Here is a 21,500-nt window from a genome sequence, read left to right as displayed (position 1 = left end):
TGGGTGCACCGTGTTCAGGTTACGAGGGTCAAGGTGACTTCCGTATGCTTTTAACCTGAAAGCGTTACAATAGCCTATATGTTGCATATATATTTTGACAAACGCTATTCTATGATGTGCGAAAGCTTTGGGGCTTATACGGCTTCCGTAAATGAACCCAAATCTCCCCGTCTTGGAGCGGGCAGCCTCGCGTGCCCAGCGGCATCCCTCCCCGCTGTGCAGCCTGCTGGCCCGGCTGGTGGAGCTGTTGTTTTCACCTCGGGCAAAGATGATGCTCTGGATTCAGTGATAGAGTGAAAGTACCTTCCGAGTTGCTAATCGCTTTACAAGGCAGTCTGCCTGTCTGTCTGCCTGCCTGCCTGTCTCCCTCTCTCTGTGTCTGTGTGGAGATTTAAAAATAGAAGCACAGTATGTGAGCCCGCCCTGTATAGCTCTCTGAGATTTGATCAACTTAGAGCGCTGCATTGTGTGCGCACTAATATTAGATTGTAGGCGATTGTCACTTTTAACTAAAATCTATCTATCTATCTATCTATCTATCTATCTATCTATCTATCTATCTATCTATCTATCTATCTATCTATCTATCTATCTATCTATCTATCATGTTTCCCCTTTTATAATATATTTTCAGCTGTTTAGAAGTTCTCCTCTACTTGTTTTTTTTTTTAGCTTATATTGTTATCATTATTATTTATGGCATTATTAGCATCTGAATATCCAGTATAGGTTGACAGTGCGAGTACTTTATCCAACCTGGGAAACGAGGGGATTACCGACCACGTGACAGCGGTGTTTTTACTCTATGAAACATTGTGCGGTTAATTTCTCATGAGGTGGCTTATCCTCTCCGCTCACTGTAATCTTTCCTAATTCAAATCTTTAATAACATTTACTCATTCAGCACGTGAGGGAAGGACAGAGCCTCGCTGCTTTCGATGGACAGCGACAGGAGAGTGAACCAGATCCTGAATTTAAAAAAAACCTATAATTCAGATTTAAACTGGAGAGAGAGAGAGAGAGAGAGAGAGAGAGAGAGAGAGAGAGAGAGAGAGAGAGAGAGAGAGAGAGAGAGAGAGAGAGAGAGAGAGACTGCGAGAGCGCGCGCGCGAGCGAGATAAAGAAAGATGTCTCCAGCAATTTCCGGTTCTCGTTTTTTTTATATAAACCTGTACATATCCACATATACATTGCACTTGGGTAAAAACAAAAAAAAAATGAGGCTTTGGAACCATAAATTGTTGTCGCAGAAAAGGCGAGGGAGGGGCTGTCTGGCGCTTAGAAGCACTTCCTGTGGACGATGGAGGGTCCCGCCTCATCGTACTCCTGCTTGCTGATCCACATCTGCTGGAAGGTGGACAGAGAGGCGAGGATGGAGCCGCCGATCCACACGGAGTACTTCCTCTCAGGGGGGGCGATGATCTAAAAACACACACACACAAAATCTTAATCTCGGAATCTGCTCAGAGAATTGTCATACTCATACTCATCAACGTTACCTTAATCTTCATGGTGCTGGGGGCCAGAGCAGTGATCTCCTTCTGCATGCGGTCAGCGATGCCAGGGTACATAGTGGTGCCGCCGGACAAGACGTTGTTGGCGTACAGGTCCTTACGGATGTCAATGTCACACTTCATGATGCTGTTGTACGTGGTCTCGTGAATGCCAGCGGATTCCATGCCTGCGCAAACACAGAGGACGCGTCAGCCAACGGCGTCAGCTGTCGGAACAGGTGCTGAACGGACAGCTCCGCCAACAGCTGCGCGCTCTGTGGCGCAAATGTGAACAATAAGCCCGCATGCTTGAGATTACTCATGTCTATTTGTCGGCCATCAAGTGTTAAAACCGAAGGTGGATAAACTGTGACCACCACTCGGTGATTATTTTTAGGCGTGCCAAGTCTGCGCTCAACCTTTACGCACCAATGAATGAGGGCTGGAAGACGGTCTCCGGACACCGGAAACGCTCGTTACCGATGGTGATCACCTGACCGTCGGGCAACTCGTAGCTCTTTTCCAGGGAGGAGGAGGAGGCGGCGGTGGCCATCTCGTTCTCAAAGTCCAGAGCCACGTAGCACAACTTCTCCTTGATGTCACGCACGATCTCGCGCTCAGCTGGAGGAGATCAGATTCGTTTTGTGCCAAATTCAAATGTGCATCATCAAAACATATGGGAAGATAATCACATGCACCCCTGGCTTGCAATTTTGTTAGAATAAAAATATTACTTTCTCCAAAACAAAAGGACATATTTTGTATGTGCCATTTCTTTTCGAACATGATGCATTGTTTTCTTTTTCCCTCTGCATGTTCAGGGTCAATGGGTACGTTGACCCTTAGCATGTGCGTAATAAGTGATGATAATTGTGCAATCCGGTAGGCAGGAATATGAATCAGTAGTTTATACTCACCGGTTGTGACAAAAGAGTATCCGCGCTCAGTCAGGATCTTCATGAGGTAATCTGTGAGGTCACGACCGGCCAAATCCAAACGCATGATGGCGTGAGGAAGAGCATAACCCTCATAGATGGGCACGTTATGAGTCACACCGTCACCGGAGTCCAGCACAATACCTGATGGTAAATTCGTGGATAATACATTAGTATATATCGCCAAACAAAATCACGTGCACACCTGAGACATACGTCATACCTGTGGTACGTCCAGATGCATATAGGGACAACACGGCCTGGATGGCGACGTACATCGCGGGGACATTAAAAGTCTCGAACATAATCTGGGTCATCTTCTCTCTGTTGGCCTTGGGGTTGAGGGGAGCCTCTGTCAGCAGGGTGGGGTGCTCCTCGGGGGCCACGCGCAGCTCGTTGTAGAAAGTGTGGTGCCAGATCTTCTCCATGTCGTCCCAGTTGGTGATGATGCCGTGCTCGATGGGGTATTTCAGGGTCAGGATGCCTCTCTTGCTCTGGGCCTCATCGCCGACGTAGGAGTCCTTCTGGCCCATACCAACCATGACCCCCTGAAAGCAAGGATGAGGACATGTTTGATGTGATACAAAACTACCACTAATCACCACAACGATATATTATTTGATGCGATGTAAACAATTTAAACGTTAACTTCTGTGGACTTTTACTTTACCTGGTGACGGGGGCGACCAACGATCGAAGGGAAGACGGCGCGAGGTGCGTCATCTCCGGCGAACCCAGCCTTCACCAGGCCGGAACCGTTATCACACACCAGCGCGGTGGTCTCTTCGTCGTCGCACATGATGTCAGCTCTGGAAAAACACGAGGGGGCGCGCGCACACACGCACGCAGCGGCACTGTTAGAGCCAGGTATAAAATCCCCTGTTTGTTTGGATTTTTATTACAAACAACCAAGGAAACAGTGTTAGTTGTGGCAGCTGAAGCCAATATTAAACATTGCGGAAGTGCATGTGATTCTGATTTTCATTAAAGTTAATATTGTTTTAGTGTTTCACAACAAATATAATCCACAGTGCGTAAAAGAAAAGACCACATGTCGATGCTGTGAGATGATCCGTTTCAGTTAGATGACGACATTTGGCTAAGCAAAGGAAAATCACTGCCATTCGTGTTCAAATGTATCGATCCTCCTGTGATAAGTCCATTGATTGGCCCTGTTCAGTCCCTCGCTGAGCCGTGCAGGTACTCACCAGATCAGCACCAGACCTTGAGTGTGTAAACTGTGATGCATTGTCACGTCAGACCAATATATATATACCGTGACACGTGTCCATATTTGGTAGCCCTCTGCCCCCATTGACAACAGCCACTCCATGAAGGGCATGACGGGGAGAGGGAACTCCTGCGCGGACATCTGCCGCCCACGAGGACAGCGGTGAGGACAGACAGAAGATGACAGGCTCTTCATCTTTTCCCTACCGATAAGTCGGGATAATATCACTGGAAAACTCTTCTGTGGAAGGCTCGTAGTGAATGATAGTGACAGTATGACACAATTCTGTCTAATGTCAGTATAAGATAAAATGTCAGCGTTATAACAAAGGCAAACCGAAGAAAACGTCCACTTGAGGGATCTGTATCTAGGCTGTTGGCTATCTAATATCCAGGTCTGATGACTTGTAAAGTTAATTCATATCCATTTTATTTATATATTGTAAATAATATGTTATTCCAGTTGTCTGTGTTTCTGGAAAGGTCCCCTAAACATATGTTTAGACTGGCAGGACACATGAAGCCTTAAAGCACCAAATGCAGAGACCATGGCACAGCTGGTGTCAGCAGCGGTTTGACTCTTTTAGAAGCCTCAAACTCCACGTTTCAGAGTTGTTTGAACAAAAAGGGGGAAGCCACCGCTGCAGACCAAACATTCCAATTTCAGGGCATGAGTGTGTCCCCCAATTAAAGCCGTTTCATTGATTTTCCTGCAAACCTATTACTAAACTAAAGCATGCTTCTGGACTCCACCATATGGCAAATGAAAAACAGATATCTGCCAATACATTCATAGATAGATTTGCATAACATCAATGAGTTTCCATATTCCTAATGAGCTACTTGGGTTTTATTGACATGCTGTGTCCACAGATGGAAAAAAAATGAATTATTAAAATCCATGCTTTAGGCATCCTCCATTGTTTTTCCCATTTGCATGATTTATTTTGATTGACTAGTTATAGAGAAATCCTACTGCAAACCAGATGATAAAATATTAGAAAATTCAAACTAGAACACACAATATTCAGTCAAAAACGTGAAGATCTAACAGGAAGAAAGACTTTGAGTATAATATCAAAGGTTCTCGCACTGCATTGAAAACATAGTGGCACCTCAAACACCAACCACTGGTCTGGTAATCCTATTTATGTAATATAAGTCAAGACGATGCATTTTTCCGTGTAAGAAACCTTTACAGATGAATCAAAATCAATGTTGATACTTTCCGACATCAAAACAACGACGAAAAAAAAGAACATCTCGTGTTTTGACACATGCCATATTCTCTCTTTATTTCTGCACTGAGGAAAGAACAAGACATTGGAAATGACATTGCCTGTTTGCTCGAAACGGACAAGGATCGAGCTCTGAAGGCTGAGAAATAACATTGGCTAAGAGCAGTGGATGGTCCCACCACAAGGAGGACAAGACAAAAGGGCACGGCAAGCCATGAATCATATGCTGCTGTCACCCGACCCCGAGCCATAACCCTTCACTGTGTGACTCTTTGTTGTGCTCTTATGTAATGAATGGTAGGCAGTGGTCTGCTTTAAGCATCCTTTTGCCCCAGTATTCAAATAATGCTAACATTGTATGACCAGAGCGTATTTAAGTCCGTCGATGGAGAACAGAACTGTTAAGGTGGACTTTCAACTGGAGTTAGCCCTTGTGCCAACATTTTTTAGAAAATGGTGTTTTAATGATTGCCTCTTTCATATTGTGCTAAACTTTTTGGGCGAGGGGGTCAGATTGTGTATAGCGGTGTCGTTAATTCTCAAATATTTGTTGTGTTCATTCTCAGAGCAGTCACGGGCGTGAGAGGTTCATGGCAGAGCTGGGATTCAACACAGAGACACTTCAAGGCTGTTCCAACCGCTCTCCTACTACACAAGACCCCTCCGGAGATCGGCCTCATTGCTCAGCAGCGGAGATGAGATAATAAGGACAAAACCACCCAGAACAAAAAAAAAATCGATTTTCTATGGGAATTTCACATCATAAACAGAGTGCAACCCCCTTTTAAAGAACCCTAAGGGGAAGTCATTTGCCTGATGCCGGCAAAGGTTTTGTGCCTAAATCAATAATGTGCACATATATGGGAATGTCCCCACAGTGGATTGTAGCATTTGAGCTGTTCATCAAAAACTGGCTCAATACAAATGGTCTGAAAGCACTTTGTTCTTTCCAACGTGGCACATTTATCCGTGTTGAGAGTCAGGGGCCATTTAAAGGTCACGGCAGAAGGAAGACATGAAACGTATTGCTCAGTGAAAATTGGGTGTGCTCTCTGGCCGGCCCGTGTGCTGAATACTGAGTGGCAAGCTGTTGGTTTATGTTAAATTCTTCTTCTAAAAGAGCCCACGGTTTGGATCACTAGACTGACACTGTAAGGCAAATGTTTGCATTATCAATGATACATTGGAGAGTAAGTTTCACTTTCCTAAAGTGCACAGTTGAAATGTTGTATCAACAAAATAAAAGTTGTGTTTGTTTAATCTAACTGTGACGTAATAAAATGCAACAGCATACATTTTTAAGGATACTAAATTATCAGATTTGAAAAGGAAATGCCATATTGATAATAAATTAAATGTCTTTCAAACAAATTAAGGCTCCAACTCATTTTTATTTTCCTTAGTGATAATCATGTTGAACACTTTTATGAGGGGTCAAGATTGTAAAGTGTCAGAAAAATGTGTCAAATGCGCATCACAAAAACATAAGATGATGTCTTAAAATAATTTTTTTTTATCGTTATCAATCACAGTTTACTATTAATTTTACATGCACTTAATAAAATTGTTTTGATGTGTGATATTTACATTGATGAAATGGCCATCTTATCAACTACTATATATATATATATATATATATATATATATATATAGTATTTGAAATTAATCAAATCAAAATATATTGAGTCTAAACATAATAAATACATAGAACAATACCTCAGTGTATTCAATGGTAGTTAAGGCCCTGCCCAACAGCCGCCTTATTGACTTGTAGCTGAAACTACTAAATTATCCATCCTCCAACCCTCTGACAAAAAGCAAAAATCATTAGGAAACTAGAAAGCAGGAAAAACTCTTCCTGCAAACAGACATTTCCTCCCATTGACATTTAACAGTGACCCACTCCACTGTGTGCGTCTGTGTGTGTGTATTTATGCCAGTGTGTGAATGTGAGGGTGAAATTACAGAGCAGTGTGTGGTTAATTGAATGGGAAGGCCTCCCCCTCCCTCCCCTCTCTCTCCCCCCCAGGTGTCCTTACAAGCAGTAGGATTTTTCCACAACCAGTCTCAGACCCCAATGAAAAATTCACCAGCTTGCCTCTGTCTCTCATAGCCTCTCAGTGAGGCTCTGTCAGCTTGGCTTCAAGGCCTCTCCCCTGCTGTGTCCTCTGCCAAGACTGCCCAAAACACTGGAAGTTGAATTACATTTGGCCATTTTTTCCCCTTTATCCTCGGGATGTTTGGGAGGATAACTGTGCAAACAAAAAAGCAATCTAACTAGGTCTCCTATGACACTCAAATAAATATTGCAATATGTATTCAGGCATTGGACACTTTTTTTTTTTTAATGAATTTGTCGCGGATTAGAACCCATGTTTAAAATAGTGAATGAGGGTTTGTCAGGGGGTAGAAAATGAGGCGCTGGATATAGTTTTGGATTGGAAAGGTAATATCTGTGAATCAAATTTAAATAAGCTACAAAATAGACAGCTAGAGTGTTTTGGTTATTATTTATAGGAGTTGTAAAACCAGTCAAAACTGATAGGAAAGCTTGTGAGTTTAGAACCCGAACAACTCGCCTAGAAGTTCAGCTAAAAAGCCTTTTTCTCTCTGATTGCATATATTTAAACTATATCAGCAATATGAATGCCCTCTCTGTTGCACGGATGCCGTTATGAAGCTAAATCTCCTCCAGACTCAAAAGAGAATTTTCACTTAGGGATCAATAAAGCAAGTTATTGCACAAATTCTTCAAACTAATAGTTCAGTTTTACATCAATGTGCCCTTCAGTTGCTGCTCTATTGCATCTCCGAATGACCCCATCTGCTCCTCTGGGATTTCTTTTTCACTGAACAGTGAATTCCATTTTAAATCTGTGTAGTTTTGTGTGGAAAATCTGCAGCTGTCAGAATAAATGTAGTCTAGGCAGATATTTCTTCTTGAAATTATGTAGATGTATAAAGTGGCAGAAATTGGAAATACTCAGGTAAAGTGCAATTGCCTAAAAACTGTACCTCTTCTTTATACAATACATATTTAATGAGGCTAAAGTGGATTGTTACCTTAACCTCGGGCACCATATTACCACTTTAAAGGAGTCATCACCTGGAAATCGCAATTTCTCTTGTTAAAACATGCATATCTGTGTTTGACCTCAGTTGAAACTTGCCTGAAAGGCTGGAGTTTGAAAGTGGCGCCGTTTTTTCGCTTCTGCTCTTTTTCCGAACAGGAATAGCACACAAGGGTGTGCATTCCTAAAGCACGAGATTTTGATTCTGCGCCTTCGGTGACGTCACCGTGGCGGCTACTTGCATAAGCCCACCCCTCTTTCACCACCCAACCCCGCCCCGTCCGCTACCTGAAATCGCCGAAGCGCCGCCATTATGTTTTGGAGTCTGCATGCAGGCAAGCCCCCCCGGCTCTGTCCTTCCTGCGGCGAATCAACGCGCGCCTCATTACATATTATACAATGCACATCCGGACCAGTCAAAACCTCTCGCGTGATAAAATCGCGGTACGAAAAAGGGTCAGAACAAGCTCAATGTTTGATTAAAATTTTTTTTTTTTTTTCTAATAAGTTTTACGAATTGATCCAAAGCGATCCAAGGGGGGCTGGATACGTATAAAACCAGGTGATGACTCCTTTAAGGCTATTTTCCTTTTCATTGCATGAGTTACTGTAAGATTGTTTTTTTTTTTTTTTAAACAGACGTTTATATATATAAAAGACTATCTTTAAAAAAAAATGACTATGGCTTTTTATGACTGTTTTGGATTTATTACACTCAGGCTTCAACAGTGTGTGAAAAATGATAAAAAAGACAAACGATGTATAGAATGTTATAAATAAAGACAACCTCTTGGGACAAATAGGCAACACCTATTGAAAGCAAGCTACAAAATACAACTTCGGAAAATTGTGTTGAAGGGAGTTAAAAGATGCTAAATCAATAAATAGCTCTATGATTTATCTCCACTCACATTTAAATGGATTTAATTTTTTAACCTCAACCCCCAAAAATGTACTTTAAAGCTGCATGTTTCAATTAATCAAATGATTATGTGTTGTGTGTGAACTTAAGTAATTTATATATGACATTCATGAGAGTAATTGTGCTATAAACCTCATGAATACCTGTCGTGTGAGTATAAAAGACATGTTCACCTTCGACAGAGAAAGGTTCTGGAGAATGCGAGCTCCTGATCTCCTTCTTGCTTGCAGTTATTCCTTTCGGTCTCCCGGATCCCGATGGAGACTTCCAGAGATGCTTTGTGGAAGCAGTGGTCACTTCCCACCAGTTAGCACTAACTTACTACAAGGAAGGCAACCGAATTCTCAAGAGGCCGGCAGGGAGAAAACAGAAAAGTTAGTAACTGGAAGGTTTCCCCAGAGGGAGGATATTACACAACACAGACACTTTTATTTAAATGGATTTTCAACTTTAACCTTGGTGGTGCATTTAGCATCCAAAGTGCTAGATACTTATTTTTTTATTCATTGATATACGATATTCATGTGAGTGATTGTGTATGGCTTGAGATGACTTTTAACCGTCTCACAGGTATCTCCCAGTTTGGGATAAGCTCCAAACCTCAATGACCCTAAATAGGAGAGAAAGCAGGTAAACAAAATGATTCAAGCAAAATCCATCTGTTCATGTTTCCAGCTCTCTCTGTCTCTCTATTTACCTTCACCTTAAAATTTTACATGGATTTCCCACCAAATACTGTATGAAATAAGCCAGTCGACTAACAGAGGGCGAGTTCAAAGCAGTTTTAATCGCATTAAAAGTTTCCATACAGTCATTTAAAAGTCTAAGCATTTCCATTGTTAAATTGCCATTTCCATTCTTATCTTCTCCATGCAGTGTCATCATGAATTAAACAGCAAACACAGACCATGAACACAAAGCCTATTTTCTTCCATACAAATGTGAAATATGTGGTTAATTACGTGTTAACAGAACGAGCAGAATCCATTTTCCAAACCGTATGGATCTTTTTTGTTACATAACTTGCTCAAAAGTTGCTCACTGTATTGATGGCCAATCAGCTCAGGATATCTCCACATGAAACAGACATCAACAGTTCACCTCAAGGCACAGTGGTTTCTCCGGTCCTGCTGTCTGGTCCTGATCACCCAGGGCGGAGCTCAACAAACTGGCTTGCCGTGCCTCATGTTATTTGCACAGGTCCGGCCCAGGTTGGCCCCCTCCAGGAGTAGATCGGAGAGTCGGTCCAGGCCGAGGCAGGTGGTGAGGGGGCTGACGAGGCCATAGATACCCCCTAAGGTGATGCTGAGGGGCCAGCCGATGCAGAAGAGAACCAACAGCCAGAAGATGCCCCAGAAACATGACCCACAACCAGCCATCCTAGTCTGGGTGAAAAAGAGGAAGATGAGAGTGGCTAATCAGAGTGCACATCAGCATGCTATGCAAAGACATACGACTATAACACGTCGTTGGAATTTGGGAGGAAGCCTGGCAGAAGTGCTCTTCAGGGATGGTAAAGTATGTCGGCCACTACAATAGCATCAGTGCGTGTTCCTGTGAGCGGCCGTGCCTCTTCAGCAACGATAGGAGATTATCAGATTGAAACGTGCCCTGTTGATGATCTGGATGTACTTGTCAGGATTAGGCGGTGGCCTTGACAAAAGCATGATAAGCTGGCAACCACAAGCACCTCACCAGGCCGGTCTGGCCGGTGAGGTCAACAGGCCGCCCACTTACAGGGTGTTGAAGACGACGCTGGCACATTAGTCACCCACTAATAGCAGATCAGCGGAGATCATGCATATCTTTGGTAATGAGCATTAGTTTATCTGTTGACGCTGATAAAAAAAATATAAACAGTGGCGAGGAATATGATGGGCTGCTATTTTGAGCTAACAATGCCTGTTGTATTATCCGTGATGAAAAGCTGCTAATTGGAATGCTGTGCATGTATGTGTGTGAATGTGTATATATATATATATATATATATATATATATATATATATATTCTAAAAATGCAACAGAAAACCTGCCCTGAGGCCGAGCCTTGAAGTTGAGATCGTAGAACTGATGTTTTTACTGTGAATGTCCTGAAACCTGCTTTTGCTTCAAAACAATGGTCCGATGCCCCCCCCCCTCCTCCTCTCCGGGCACTACCGTCTTGACCATGTAATGTGTAATTTCCTGTTGTGACAGACAATACTGTCACGTAGGGTTGGGCAATAAATAACACATTCAACACGAGTATGTCCCATGGTGGACCCCGTGCTTTTGGAGAACGCCTTCACATTAAAAAGAGAAAAAAAATAACACGCTAACAGGTTAAATTATTTTAAAGGGCAGACAGTCTCAAACCTCAAATAAAACACTTCAGCTCTCTCTGCTGTACTTTCATGAAATTCTTCCTCTTGCATCTCTTGCTTTTCTATCGTTACATTTACTACAAGCCCCTTTAAAACGACAGAATAATCCACATAACGTTTTTTTAAAATGCCTTGAATATACAAATATATTAAAAAGTGCTTTTATGCAGCAAGGCAAATGACATAAGGAGAACAATAACATACATCCCTGTGCTCAGTTTTACTGCATGCTGTTAGTCTCTGTGACACATCAGCCCACAGCAAAGGGTTAGAAGTGAGAGCTTTGCAAAGTAGCTATAAACCTCATGAATACCTGTCGTGTGAGTATAAAAGATATGTTCACCTTCGACAGAGAAAGGTTCTGGAGAATGCAAGCTCCTGATCTCCTTCTTGCTTGCAGTTATTCCTTTCGGTCTCCCGGATCCCGATCGAGACTTCCAGAGATGCTGTGTGGAAGCAGTGGTCACTTCCCACCAGTTAGCACTAACTTACTACAAGGAAGGCAACCGAATTCTCAAGAGGCCAGCAGGGAGAAAACAGAAAAGTTAGTAACTGGAAGGTTTCCCCAGAGGGAGGATATTACACAATGCAGACACTCATGTGACTCCAGAAACCACATGCTTTCTGTCATGAGGACTTAATAGTGATGTGCACATTTTTGTGGCCGCATAAGAGTCTATTGTGGTGATGTGCATTGATTCAGAACAAATAATGAAACATTCCAGCGGCGCGATACAGTATATTGGTTGTTGACTTGTGGGCTTTATGGCAAAACCATCAGTAATTTGTACGTGCGGCCTCAGCCGACGGGGATTATCTTCCTTATCTAACCTTTCATTTTAATCCTTTCCTCAGCCGACAGGGGCATATTGCGCTACTCCAAAAAAAAAAAAACTCATGAGAACTTCGACCTGGCGTGCCCTACTCACAGAGGATGGAAAAATAGACTGGCTCCACACTTGACTGAATGCAGAAAATGTCTCTCCACATCTATCAACACATGGTTCTCCATCAGGTCTTTACACTGGCCCAGGCAAGAGCAGCTGTGCAGCTGACCTGAGGTATGATGTAACAACAACCAACCTTTGGTGCATGATAATGAATGAATTTCCAGTCTGCGTTCTTGCCTGCAGGGCTGTGGACTGCGTTAACCTCTTCATTTTAAGTGGATTTGAGTTTAAATTACAGAACTTGGTTTGAACTTGGCTTTTTGATAGTTGTTTTGATGTCGGCACAAATATTAAGCCTTAAATTATTTATAAATAATTAAAAATGTTGGTTTGTCAAACCTCTATCCGAACACCGATCCAGCCGATACCAGCTGGGAGGACTGTGTCGTTCATCTTCCACACAAAGTTATGAATGGTAGAGGATTTACGGCTTGCTGGTTGAGTGATTGTGTACATCCAAAGGGCACGTTGAAATCCCCCAGCATGCACACTGGCCCTTGGGCGAAGTGACTGACCTACAAATGCAGCTTAGTCGCAGCCTGTGTAGCTGGTATAGGCTGAGCCAATCAGATTTGAGTTGTGCTTAAAGAAGAGGAGGGAAGCAGATGAATGGATGGAAGTATCATGACAGAGAGATTTTAACAAGGCTTAAACATGTTGACTTATACACTGTAATTTGTCTGTCAGAGTGTGCGTGTGAGAGTGATATAGATTAGAACCTCTTTAAGAGTATTAAAAGCTCTTCTGGGTGCACATATAGTAAAACATGTCACCGACAATGGAGGATTTGCATTTCTTTTAATAAAAAAGTACTGACGGTTACGAAATTGAATGTTGTACAAAAACGAATGAAACATTATCACCAGGATCTCCTTTGCGTATAAAACAAATCCAGAATCACTGACACCCTACTTATTTTTCATTAAAGGGACGGTCCACTCGGTCCCCTAAATAACTAAGGCCCTTCATTAAACAGTAGTCTCACATGTGGATGCTCTACTGCTTTTGCTCCTCTCCACTGTCCTCCCCGTCACTGTCGCTGTCTCTGCCAGGATGCTCTGGCATCTTCGCATGGCCCACTGCATCCTGCTTTTCTTCCTTCTCGCTGGTGTCCTCTGACTTTGGCTCGGAGTTTGACTCCCCTTCTGGGCTTTCCTGTTCCATGGGGGTTTCTTCCTGCGGTTCTTCAGAGCTATCTGGGGCTTTCTCGACCACGTCATCGGCCTGGGTTTGTTGTACAGGCAGAGCCAGTTTCTGCTGTTGCTGCTAGGAAAGGGAAAAGAGAATATTTCCATGATTATTTCATGTAATCACATTACTAAAACTAGGTCCCTCCTTATTAAAAAATAGCCAATGTCGAGGTCAATGTCGTACATATACACCAACAAAGCATTGAACACTCACGAGACAGTATGTGAGTGAATAAAGTGGAAAATTCAACCGAGCTCCATCCTTAATATACTTGTGCATGTGGAGAATTAAACTACTACTACAGTTCCCTTCCATCCGACCTGTTCATCGTTCAGCAAAACTTTTAAAAACAGTGACCACGGAGACACACGGATACATTTTAGCAGAAGTTAATGTCTTAAAGGAAGTTGAGGACAAATATTTGTTAGTACAACGAACACGTCCACTCCACATTGTCAACGTGCCAATTTTAAATAGTAATATCAGCTTCTCATTTATGATACAGCTATGAGACTCTTGAATATTGTTTGATGGCACTTTTCATTATCAGATTTATCAGAAGCGTTTACCTGTCTGTACTTCTGGGAGTTCTGGATCATGTGCATGTACATGTTATACACCAGGTTGGTCATCTCCGGCATGTTCTTGATGATCTGGTCGGGCTGTCCAGAAGCATCTCTCTGAAGGAAAGAAACAAAAAAACATACCAGTAAGAGAAAGACAGCTTTGAATGGTGATGAGGAAGTACACCTGTCTTGTTAGCTCCACATGGCAAACTATTTATCTGATGCAAATGTGCAGGGAAATTACAATTCACCTACCGGTTATTTGTTTGTTATATGAAAGCGGATTTCTCACTCGCTGCCTGAAGCGATCGCTGCTCACGTAGTTAAAAAAAAAAGCAGTCCAGGATGCAGGGCTTGTAATTTGACAATATTAGCATGCAGACAGAGTCTTTCAGCCTAAACTGAGGAGTGAGGCGAGCAGAATATTTTATCTCCTGGGCAGTTGCCTCCAAAATACCGGGGTGATGCTCACTGTACTGTAAAACTCAACTGTGTGTGGTTTTATTTACTGTAAAAGTATCAGTAAAAACGTCAAGTCGTTAATGTGTTTACCAGTGATTGAGTGCGATGCGACATTAAGCTTCACCGTCTGCCCAATACTACACAATTATGCTTTAAATATGTACGTATCCATATGGAGCATTAGGCAGCTGTGTTTTATTTATTTTTTTTATAACTGCTTCTGAATCAGCAGTATTTAGTAACCTGTGAAATTTCCGTTAAGAGTGTTGCCAGACAAATATCTGGCTTTTAATCTGCATCTGCGTGTTAGCAGCAGGGGTGTACTGACTCCAGATAGACGGGCTAAGCTGGGGCCGCATGTGTGTGCCCAAAAGAGCTGTCCCCCACGGGGACGAACACTCCGGAGTCAGTGGAAGTGTCAGAGGCTATGGGGTATTTTAGACACCCCTGTTGCCACACACGCCAGTCAGCGAGACACGATGACCAGACAACAGTGGGCTCATACGGGCCTGGCGGGATTCGGGAAGAGTGAGTTTTGCCTTCCAACCTCTGGCAGTTAATTATAGCCCGGCCCGAGTTTTCCCTTCCTTGCAGATGGCCCCTGCAGAATGCTGTTAACAGGCTGGGGCCAACGGGTGAAGCTGCAGTAATCTTGGGGACCAATAAGGACCAAAGGGAACGGAGATGCTATTAAGAAGGCAGGATAAGACGGAGTCAGGGGGCCGTGGCAGCAGTGACGGGGAAGGATGTTGGTATGTGCGCTCGTGTGGAAAAGTAAGCCCAGCTATTATCGGCAAATAGGGGGCTTGAGTGAAGATTATTGTGCATTAAGGAACCGGTATGTGCATGCGGGTACGTACGGGCTGTTCCTGACTGTAGTACTCGTGTGGCCTGATGTGCAGCTGCATCGGTCTGGCAGTGAGCTGGTTGAAGACGGGGGTCAGCTCGAAGCAGTTCTGGAACAACGACACCCGCGCAAAGATGTACAGACCCAGCCTGGCTCTCGACATGGCTACCACCAGACGCCTTACATCCCTGTGGAGTCAGAAAAGAAGTTAGACTGGTTGGCAGAAAGATAATCTAAGAAGTGGAGGGGCAAGTGTGAATTTGTGAGGAGAGGAAATCATGTGTAGGGGCGAGAACAAAAACTCAAGTAAAGGGATCAACGCAGAAGGATCAAGTGAAGATTGTAAAGGAAGGGAAATACCAGCGTGGAGTAGGAGGAGAGAGGTTTAGTGAAGGATAAGCAGCAAAAGGTGAGGAGGACCCACATATAAGCTAAGAGAAATAAAGGGATGAAAGGCAAAGGGCAGGGATAAACAAGACAGACGATGAGAGAGAGGTGGGAGAGTAACACGGAGTAGATAGGTTACTTTCTCTTGCCATCCGGAAGAATTAAGGGATTAGAGACAGGGAAGTCATTTACCCAGTGAACTGAGAACTCCTGCTTGGCTTGTTAGCAGTTAAACTGCTAAAAACATGCTATACACTGCATTTGGCAACTTAAGATACAATGTGTTACTTTTTTGAGACCGAGAGCTACCTGATATCCTTCTGAATAATACATTTGGTCTCTTTACCTTTAAATAAGGAGCATTATGCATTTAATATCCTAGATATGTTAGGATACAGTATATACATACACTGTACATATACATATGCAGCGCCTCATCATCCTGCTGCTTAAAAAAAGATGAAAAAAAAAAAAAAAAAACTTTAACTGAACAACTTACAGTGAATTGTGCTATTTTTACAACGTGCCCGAGGGCAACTCACTGGGTCCCTGCAGGCAACCAGGTGCTCGCGGGCACCGTGTAAACTACCCGTACTCTAAACTGAAGTTATATAAATTACACATGGAAGAGACATTCTAGAACAACGTCTAAAAGTCACATACATAAATACAATTATTAAAAAGGGAGGGGGTTCCCTTCAAAGAAGTGTTCTTTGTAATCTTCTTGTGTTTTAGGTGTTTGGATAGGCAACCGAGCTGGCCTATAAATCTCTGAACAAAGCATACTGGCTTATGGAAATCTACCGAGCACGGAAGAAGGCAAGCACATGAGGGGGAAGAGGTGCTTCGCTTATTCAAGCCACTGTGGTGACAGTGAAAACCCGTTTGATGTGCAGGAATTTGGCACACACCCATGTATCGTATGCACACACGTACCAACACACATCAACACATACATTTGTTGAATTGTAGCCAAAAAATGTGGAATATGTCCACCTGAGCACTTCATGAGATTAAGAGGATTAATTCTTGCAATATGCATGATGAGTTCCATGAATATGTAGAAGGGAAAAAAAAAAAAAAAAAAAAAAAGGCTTATGGAAATCATTGTGTGGGGTTTATGAGTGAGCTAACATCTGCAGCCGGTAGGTTTATTTAAAATGACTGCAAATTTCAAGCATGGTACACCATGAGAGTTGAAAGCACACTATTTGCACGGAGACAAAGAACATACAGCCAATGAGCACAGAGCCCTACGACAGACGAACCAATCGTGAAGCATGATAGCCTGTGGACATGGCACTACTGAGAGACGCCCACCTGTGCTGTGCCATGACAGGGCGAAGTGGACGAAGGCAGTGTGCTCATGTGTGCGTGCATGTCAGCGTGTGTCTGGAACCGTGATTCCCTGTCAAAAGTGTGTGTTCCCGTATGTGAGCGTGCCTGTGTGCATTAGCAGAAAATGCTTCGCCAGGGTCAGCATGTCATATGGTCAGCTGCGTCCCCTGTGGTTGTCACGGTAGCAGATTGCAATGAGGACAGATGCAGGAAGAGTACGTTAGGAGGATTGTACGCTAGGACTCACACCACAGTGTTCCCAGGATTGGGAAAAAACACAAATGGCAAGGATTTCCCATGAACCACTGCTCTTTTAACCCCTCAGGTGACCATTCAGAAGATATGAGTCAATATTGAGTCAATACAAAGTCTATGAATAATTGAATGAGCAATTTTGTGTTATTAGAATTACTCTATTATTAAAGTGGAAGCTTGCTGATACTACTCAGAGTTCTATTGCAATTTCCTTTTCTCTTCTCTTCTTTTTCCTTTCCTCGTCAAAGTAAGAAGCCAATTGAAAAACACGTTTTTTAGGCCACTGAAATTCAACATCCTGGTTACAAATACTTATCCAGGAGAATAAAAACTATTTTTTTCACTATGTATACTATACCCTTTCACGGACTATAGCACATTGTCATTGACAACTTCTCCACTTTGTGTGGGTTGGGTTTGTGTAAAAGGCCGGCTTGCAATATCCAGAGTAAGACAAGATCAAATGGATGATACCGAGAGGAGAGCAGGCGCTGCCAGCAAGATAAACTACCACTTTCTGTGGCCCGCTGCACTTCCCATTCCCAGCTACATCAATGTATTGCTTTATCTGTGAGATGACGAAAAGAACAAAATAGAGTTTTAAGTGTTTTTCTCTGCTGTGAAAGCCAGCGGCACTACGGCTGTGATAAAGCTGTGAGTGGTGCAATTCCAGCAGCAGCTACTGTACATCACAGGCGGAGGCCAGCGTGGCAAGCTCGAGTACTGTTGAAGAGTTTAGCCTCAATTGCCGTGTATTTAAATGTGGAGTTTATGAGGTGTTGAGAGCTCGTCGTGGCAGCGGAGGAGTGAAAGGAAATTTCACTACAAATCAATTCAAGAAGACGAGGAAGGAGATGGGAGTGAGGAGAAGAGGGAGCAGCGAGATGAGGAGACAGAGGTGAAGACGAGGAAGAGAGGCCATACCAATGGGACAAGGAACACAAGATAAAACCTCATCAACCTTACAGACTGTTATATAGTATTCCATATTCATCGGAGCTCTCCGTAGTCTCATCCATATCAACAGAGCACAATCCCTTCTCTTAACCAGAACAAAAAGTACCGTCGGCTCCACCGATACGCTCCTGTCCTGAAGCACACTTTATCCCCTCGTGCCTCAAATTAAGCTCATACATACTTCAAGCTGCTGAAGGTGTCTATTTTGGGTGAGGCAAGTTTTTTTTTCTGCATGGCATGTATTGGAAGTCATTACCTCAGGTGGCCCACAGCTTTGGTACGGACGAGTGAGAGGAGGATGTAGTCATTCTGCTGACCCTGGAACCTATCCACTGTGGTCACCTGTACAGACACACAAACACATACATTATGGAACCAAAAAAAAAGAAAACACACAAATATACACACATATCAAAGATATGCCAACTATGCAACGGCAGCTGATGTATTTTTGCAAAGTACATGAGTGTGCTTCCAGTTTTAGGTAGGTGGTGGGGATTAAGCTGTAAATGTTTAGAAACATGAAGGAGACTGCTTTCCTCCTTAAATTTGTTTTCTTTCTTTTTTAATATACGTTTGAGAGGAAGGGGGGGTGAATGATGGCGCCTGTGTTTTCTTGTTATTGCTGTTATCGCTGCAGGCCACACCGGCAGCCTGCGGGGTTAATACGGCTTAGATGGCATTTGCAGCCACTAGCTTCTTACCTGGGCCCCTGAGACTCAGGGCCAAGGCACTGGGGGCCATGCTGCTCCACTGGATCAGAGATTATTTCAGGGAGGCTGAAAATGGAGAATTGGCTCTCTGTGGCGTTTTTTTTTTCTTCTTCTTCAAAGCAAAAGGAAACTTATGTCAGCCAATTTGCTTTTATACCTGAGTAATCCTCTTGCTGAGAAGCGTACGTATTTGCGGACATGAAAAACGGAGATGTTTTCCCTTTGCCAGTCCTTTCAAGATAAAGATACTGCACTTGCAACTTGATATAAAGCAAACTGAGATACAACCCTGTAAAACCACACATTTTAACTACACACACCATACTGAATATATATATATAGTGTGTGTGTGTGTGTGCATGGGAATACAGCAGGGGAATACAAATCTCCTGGAATCAGCGTCACCTCCCACCTGGTAATAGCAAACCCCTCCAAAACCCCTTTTGAGTAACAGGAAGGGAGTGAGGGCACAGCGAGATGGGGCTACGGATGTAGTAGACCGATATTTATTTACGTCTCCCCGTTGCTATGTAGAACAGGTGCAGCACCAGGGGCAACGATATGTCTGTTTTACAATAGCATGAGGCATTGTGGGCTGTATGTTCAAGTCAAATGTTCAATGTTCAAGTCAAACAGCTGCTTTATGCTTGCATGCACGCTCATGCTCACACAAATGTGTCACACACACACACATACTCCCTTTGTTGAAGTACGCGATAACGACTTGAACGGGCTATAACGGCACGGTTTTAACCAAAACTGCGCAACTTGTTTAGCAGAGAAAGGGCACTGAAGAGAGGGTTATTCTTAGCCCAAAGACAATGACAACGAAGCCCAGATAGAGAATCTCCCCAAGGCGTAGCATTTAGCATGGTGTTTAGTTATTTATGAGAAATCTTCCAGGGAGTGAATTACAGAGGTCATGTCATTGTGGCACATGCATGTCTGTGGAAACGAGGAAGCACACAAACACACACAGAATGTGCTGTGAGACACATATTTGTGCACACGGACACAGTTTGTTGCTAATAGAAGCTATTTTCTTTCATCATGTCTCCCTTCTCTTCATTGTGATGAAGACAATGACCGACCAACGAAGCTAATGCTCAAGCGTGGATCTCATCTCTCTTTTTAACGCATTCTATCCATCCTGCTACGCAATTACGCCCTGGAATGTGCAGAAATTAGACTGCCAGATTATTTCATTTTTCACAAAAGACTCAGGGATGAGAGAGTTAACGGTGGAATATCTCATTCCTTGTGCCTTCATAGCCACATAGCTGTCTTTCCAAAAAGGCATGCTGGGAGATGTAAGTAAGATGTTTCCCTATCAGTATGTCAACATATCTGGCTATAATTCAGTTCCGATCACACACCAAAACTTGCTTTCCTGTTAAGAGGCTCCTGCTCTCAGAAAATGAAGGAATCCAGAGGGATGGAGGAGTGTGTGCGTGTGTGCAGCCATGATTATTAATGAAGGGAGGGATGCAGAAGGTGAAATCGAAGATTAAACATGCAGACTCATCTCTTTTAATTAATCTCTCCTCCAACTCTGTTGGTGTGCTTAATTAACTAAACAACAGTTAAATTCCAACGCTGTTTTGTTTCGATGCTTGTAAGGAATGGGTTGAGATTTGGGCGGGAAGAACAGATGCAAAGACTTTGAATCCAGTTTGCATTCATGAAATCAAGTTTTAATTAGTGACCTGAATGTATAAACCCATTAAAATATACAGCACCAGCAGAAAGCCAACTCAAATGGTCCTTGTCTGTAAAATTTATAGAGTAAATAAAAATAATCATCATTAAAGATGCATACATGCATGCATATGTATGCCAAGTGCTGTGTTTGCAATTCAATAGACGGCTTAGGCTAGTGTGCTGATTTGATTTCGACTGGTTCTAACTGTCCACCCTCTTCTCATCTTACTAATTCAAGTCATTGCAGTAAAGTGGGATGGCTGTTGACATTTGCTTGGTTTTAGATATTGTGGGATATTCGTAGACACACTGTGGACCCAACACTTTGCACCGCGACCTTTCAGCTACTCAGCAATTTCCCCACAAGAGCCCCTCTTTTCTTTTTCCATCTCCCTTCCTCTCTAGCCATCTCTCTTCTCAGCAAATCAAACAGCCTGTCACCCCCTGTCACTTTATCACCAGGCATGCATACTGACTAAGGCCACGAGCACAATGAATGACACTTTATGTCTTAACATCACAGGACGTTTAACATGACCAAGCACAATTTTCTGTCTAGCTGTCAGAACAGAGAATATGACAAAGCAACAAGGTAGACTGTTGCGCAGCACAAAAATACAGTCAGAACAACGGGAGATTAAAGACTCCACACGCTGCAGGTGGTAGAAAGCAGCTCGCACACAAAGATTCACTTCATGCATGCTTGTTAGACAATTACTAAACGGTTACAATCTGCATTCGTACCTTCATGCGTTGTAAGATAAGGCTGGTGATATTCTATATTCTCTTAATGTCTTTCCATGAAAGCTCCTCCTAACAAAGTCAGATACAGCTAATCCTCTGTGCCACACCGTGTTCTTGAAGATTCAAGTCTTGTGTCA

At 43.1% G+C, this 21,500-nt stretch overlaps 2 protein-coding genes across 4 annotated transcripts in view; both read right to left on the bottom strand.

Annotated features, from left to right (window-relative positions):
• Positions 1-1,235: 1,235 nt before the first annotated feature.
• On the bottom strand, positions 1,236-3,648 carry LOC311015964 (actin, alpha cardiac muscle 1). Its single transcript, XM_084013406.1, has 7 exons — positions 3,637-3,648; positions 3,099-3,237; positions 2,652-2,976; positions 2,411-2,572; positions 1,923-2,114; positions 1,500-1,681; positions 1,236-1,422 (listed from the first exon to the last, which is right to left on the bottom strand). Exons 2-7 carry the CDS (start codon positions 3,225-3,227, stop codon positions 1,279-1,281), a joined length of 1,134 nt encoding a protein of 377 aa, XP_083869532.1. The 5' UTR covers positions 3,228-3,237; positions 3,637-3,648; the 3' UTR covers positions 1,236-1,278.
• Positions 3,649-9,656: 6,008 nt separating this feature from the next.
• The window catches only part of aqr (aquarius intron-binding spliceosomal factor), a 45,274-nt gene continuing 33,430 nt past the window's right edge, over positions 9,657-21,500 (bottom strand). Inside the window, exons 33-37 of one of the 3 annotated variants that reach the window (XM_084013494.1) lie at positions 18,462-18,547; positions 15,282-15,456; positions 13,963-14,073; positions 11,596-13,468; positions 9,657-10,274 (exon numbers count right to left, since the gene is read on the bottom strand). In XM_084013494.1, the coding sequence (XP_083869620.1) occupies positions 13,199-13,468; positions 13,963-14,073; positions 15,282-15,456; positions 18,462-18,547 (642 nt within the window). In that variant the 3' untranslated portion in view covers positions 9,657-10,274; positions 11,596-13,198. Of the gene's footprint in view, positions 10,275-11,565; positions 13,469-13,962; positions 14,074-15,281; positions 15,457-18,461; positions 18,548-21,500 lie in introns of all 3 variants that reach the window. The other 2 variants (XM_084013495.1, XM_084013496.1) reach the window with 2 other exon arrangements.

Source organism: Eutrigla gurnardus (genome assembly GCF_963514095.1).
Source record: "Eutrigla gurnardus genome assembly, chromosome: 7".
Classification (NCBI taxonomy): domain Eukaryota; kingdom Metazoa; phylum Chordata; class Actinopteri; order Perciformes; family Triglidae; genus Eutrigla; species Eutrigla gurnardus.
Note: the sequence above shows the minus strand (reverse complement) of the source record. Positions and strands in the feature narration are given on the sequence as shown.